The sequence below is a fragment of the Argentina silus genome, assembly GCF_951799395.1.
Source record: "Argentina silus genome assembly, chromosome: 1".
Taxonomy (NCBI): domain Eukaryota; kingdom Metazoa; phylum Chordata; class Actinopteri; order Argentiniformes; family Argentinidae; genus Argentina; species Argentina silus.
Genome location: NC_139655.1, coordinates 6,639,845 through 6,644,952, shown reverse-complemented (window position 1 = coordinate 6,644,952; position 5,108 = coordinate 6,639,845). Strand labels below are relative to the sequence as shown.

The 5,108-nt window shown below is 40.3% G+C and overlaps 1 protein-coding gene across 1 annotated transcript; it reads left to right on the top strand.

The window, feature by feature from the left end:
• The first annotated feature begins 1,777 nt into the window (after nt 1-1,777).
• On the top strand, nt 1,778-4,398 carry asip2b (agouti signaling protein, nonagouti homolog (mouse) 2b). The gene is made up of 3 exons (XM_083667513.1): nt 1,778-1,975; nt 2,950-3,026; nt 4,131-4,398. Exons 1-3 carry the CDS (start codon nt 1,846-1,848, stop codon nt 4,314-4,316), a joined length of 393 nt encoding a protein of 130 aa, XP_083523639.1. The 5' UTR covers nt 1,778-1,845; the 3' UTR covers nt 4,317-4,398.
• Nucleotides 4,399-5,108: the final 710 nt, after the last annotated feature.

The window sequence follows — 5,108 nt, the reverse complement described above, 5'->3', positions numbered from 1 at the left end:
GAGAGCCTCGGCCAGGGTCAGGGTCAAACGATGACTATTGTCCAGAGCCTACAGCACAGTTTGGTCCCTGTTCTCCGTTGAACCTCAACCTCCAGCCTAGCTAGGCTAGCTTGCCATACTAACCATCCATCTGATCTTGACAGTTTTACATCACCGTTTTACAATGCCATGGTGTTTTTAAACTGGTAACATGATATAGACCTATGGTAATTAAATAATAATAATAATAATAATAATAATAATAATAATAACAGCATTTAATAATAACATTTACAGCATTTAAATGAGCGATTGTACGACGCTGCCTTCGCGGGGTATCCATGAATTGCTTCAGAGCAGGCTGCAGTATTATACGCAAGGAATGATAATCAGCAATAATCAGCAATAATGAGGCACTACAGAACCGATATAAATAGTTTTAGTTAATTAGTTAACTAGGCCTAATTTAACCAACACACGTGCAGCACCCTTGTCGTAGGATTAATAATTTGTTTCCTATTCATTTTCTAATTCTTGATTTGCTGAAACTGTTGCTGATAAAATGCGACTGAGCGCGCGCCAACTCCAGCCGTCAGATAAGCTGCGCTGATCCCGTTTGCGACAGACCATGTTGTTACAGGAGAAGACATACAGATGGGAGTGAAATTAATTTACATGTATTTTCATTGTTTATCATCTATGTCTACTGGAATTGTAACCTTGCATTCTTTTTTTTGATTGGTCTTCATACCCAGACGAATGAACCAGGAATGTGTCAAGCAAATACAATTCTGGGTATTGCATGGGGATCTTCGGGTGGCAGGTTCAATGCTATCTTTGATCTCTTCAGCAAATGTATTATTGAATGACTACTCAGCATGTAGAACCGATGATTTATGTCTCTCTTAATTGAAAGAGGGATATACCCTTGTGCGTAATAGCCCCTCTCTTGCACGCGTAATTTGTCTTCGTCTTATATGGCAGTCTCCCTAGCAAGGTATTATTATTATTATTATTATTATTATTATTATAGACTATAGTCTCTACCCACAGGGTGCTGTGTCCGACGACGGATCAATGTTGAACCGGAGCGGAGCCCCACGAGTCTGGCAAGAGAGAATATATAGACCATGACGTGATTACCGCCAGTTTTCAGGTGTTAACCACTCCACGTGTATTGGGTATGGCAAATATCGACGATCTTTGTGAATTGGGCGCTCTCTATAATCACCCTCATTGAAATAAAATCCACCAATTTTTGCGCAATTATGTGCGGAAACAACACAATTAAATATGCATGATAACGATGGTGCACTGTGTCGCTATTGCCAGGGAGCGCAGGTAGGTGCGTTTTTCATCAACTGCGGGTGGTTTGTGAATGAGATGCATTTTTTTCTGGCTATTGCGACGGTATAGCGGTCACAAAAGCCCGCAATCCTTTACTGAATTCACCCCCCAGTTCAGGGGATGTGGAAAAGTCCTAATTGGAACATTTTTTTATTACTTTCATTCCACTCTCTTGGCATGTTTGGCACTGATGGAGTATGAGGAGTATGAGGCTTGGTGTTAATGCTAGATCATTGTATGTGTGTGTGGGTGTGTGCACGTGTATGCACCTGAATTAATTGAAAACTATTAGTCAACTTTCAAAGAAAACAATGAATCTTGGAGATCCAGGAGTGCGGAGAAGGAAGGGGGCGTGAACAAGATTCCCTATATAGTTAATGAGAGTTTAGTCAGAGAGGAGAAGAGCAGACCCCTCAAAGAAAGTGAAGGAGACGTTGCTCTGCATGTGAAGACAGGTGCTGGGTGCGTTTGATTTAATAACTCTACTCACATCCGAAAAAAATAGGGAAATCGAACGAAATGAAGCTTGCGATACTTTGTTTGTGTCTTCTTCAAGCGGTGGTTGCAAATTCGAGTGTTACCACGCGCGACAACATAAAAAACATCGACTACGACGTGCCATCAAAACACCGGACATCCAAGGAGACAGGTGAGTGTTGAACAATTCTGTGCCTTCATGTTGTCCTTCCATTTTTTTCGCAGTTTTTTTTTCAACATGTAGTCCTATATCAGCCTAGATTACCGGTTTAGAGAGGCTATCAACAGAGCCATTCATTTCTCAATATATCTTAATATTTCTGCATATTACTCTGTACTAGATTTGAGCTGTTCATCCAACAGTTACTTTATTCAAATAGTTACTGTATATTTATACTGTCTATTTACTACTGTAGCGTACCCTTTAGTGTCATGTTAAGTACCATAATTTACATGCATCCTATCTGCCAGGCATGGCATACTCTTTTTATGATAATTCTAATCTTATGTCCTCCAGCCGCCCTGTGTCTGTCTCACTCAGAGCAGCTAGGGTCCCTAGGTCACAGCAGGCCATAAAGTTAGTGATCCATCTGGGATTCCAAATGGAATCAGTCTTTCTAATTAAATATTAACCTCTGCTTAGGGTTTAACCTTCTCTCAAGGTCACCCACATCCTCTGAGATCATTTAAATGGCAGTAACTGTAAAGGTGATTGAGTAGGGTTCTTCTCTGTGTACTTGTATTACATGTGTTTTTACACACACACACACACACACACACACACACACACACACACACACACACACACACACACAAAAACACACACACACGCACACATGCACACACTCAAAAACGAACAATCCTCTGTTTCCTTACTCTCACTGAGATTCTGGGTTCTGAGATTCTTGGTTAGGCATGTTTATCATTGGTGGCATGTGAACTTCGAAGTGTCACACATGATTTGTCATTGCATTTCAGATTTTTATATCTGTTTTGACAACATCTGTTTCTATTTTTTTCTTGAAGCTATTTAGTTTTTCTTGTGTTATTACAGTAATGTTACTGAGTTTACTGTGACAGCTGTTTTTTTATTGAGCTGTTGTAATTACAAGGCTTCTTACAGAATGTGTCTACCCATTCCAACAGAATTTTGGAGCCAGGGCCGACCGAGAACGTTGTTCGCCAGAAGAGGAGTGTATGACCGCCAGAGGTTGCGTGTGGCAGTAAGATATACAGTAGATGAAGCAAAGTTACTGTAGCTAACTACATTATGTGGGTGTAGGCATGGAGATAGTTCTATTCTCTATGGGTGTAGGCTTTTGGGTTGATGTCATAGCCACGCCTGTGACCTCATGACAGATGTTAGCTCCCAGGGCTACCAGCCACTAGAGGACCATCATGGGGAAGATCTAAGGAAGCTACTTGTATTACACTTGCAGATGAATAGATATGTGAAGAAGATGTTCAAACCAGATTTGTAATTTCACTATTCTTATCCCTGCCAAGAGAGGCATTGGTTTCATTTAAAGCAATGTAAACTTTTGTTAATTGTACATATGGCCAGGGTTTTTTGGCATATACTGTAGATAGATAGATAGATAGATAGATAGATAGATAGATAGATAGATAGGTACTTTATTGATCCCAGAGGAGAAAGTAAGACGTTACAGCAGCTCACATCACAAACAACAACAAAATAAAGTGACACAGAATAATAGAATAAAAATAGAAATAAAATAGACATCTGAATATAGTGGACATCATATAGTGGAACTGTATACAGGTTTTCAATGTTTATAGAATCCCAAGTTACATAACAATTGAATTACTTTTAAAGGATATATAACCTTTGCATACGCACTATAACCTTGGCATATGTCAATTACATTTAAATAGGCTTATTGAAAATAAGGGGTTGAATCCTATGCTGAGGTATGCTTAATTACGCATTAAACATAAACCTTCACTGACAACATGGTGCTATACCAACTGAGTACTACAGCTGTAGTATAGCTGAAGTTGAAGCTATTTGAGAATTGATGTGTATACTCAGCCCCATGCTATGAGGAACATAGTGGCTTGTTGACTTGGCTTAGTCTTTCCTTTTTGAACATAGTTGCACAACTGCTTTTGCACAAGTATTCTGTTAGACAGCCATAAATCTTGAACTAGTTAGTGGGTAATCATTTAATTGACAATAAGGGACTGCACATCAAGAACAGACATATCTGTTCACTGGTTTCCATATTATCCTTTCCTATTAGAATACAATATGCACAGTGTTAAATGTTAACATTTTCTCTGTTTGTGTGTGTGTGTGTTAGAAGCCCAAAGTAACGCCTACCCCTCCCAAGAAGGCACCTGCCCCTCCCGCCCTGCGTTGTTCCAAGGTGATGGAGATCTGTGTGCCCTACTCTCACTGCTGTGACCCATGTGCTTCCTGCCACTGCCGCTTCTTCAATACCATATGCCACTGCTGGAAGATAGGACCGCACTGCCAGAAAAAAATCTAAAGGCGCTAGCTAACATGCACACACGCACACACGCACACCCACACACACACACACACACACACACACACACACACACACACACACACACACACACACACACACACACACACACACACACACACACACACACACCCCACACACACAAACACACACAAGTAAACACGTATGGAACTCTACCCACAGATATAGAACACTGGGGCCACCATTGCCGGAGACCTGCCAGATTCTCTTAACAATGTAAACAGCTCATCATAAACAACATGTTCACATGGTCAATCACTGCCTGGAAATAGCCCACCTACCTCCATTATTACTCTTGTATGGGGTGAACTGAACAGAATCTTTGTAGACTACAATGTTTTTATTCACTTATTTACTTATTGTTGTGGGGCATTTTCATTGGGATAGAAGGCTGATACAGTATACCATCGCATTGCCAAAAGGTCTTTACAAGAGCTAGATTCTCTCATTCTGTACTTTCAGTAAGACCTACAATACACACTGTCCTTCTGTACTTTCAATCTAGGCTCTCCCCACAGTGCTTGGTAGGGGTATTGTTCATAAACTCAAAAAGGATAATGCTAGCAAACTGAATTTAAGCAAGTGAACAGCAAAAGACTGTTTTGCAGACCCTTCTTATTTTCCAAAAAGAGCTGCTTCGCGCAAACTTTGCACAAACCATTACATAATTGCTCCTTTGGGTCATATTGATCATACACAGCTACAATCCACTTTTTCATTGAGATGAATGGTGTAATAGACGAATAGTATTTATTTTCAGTGCACATGTAC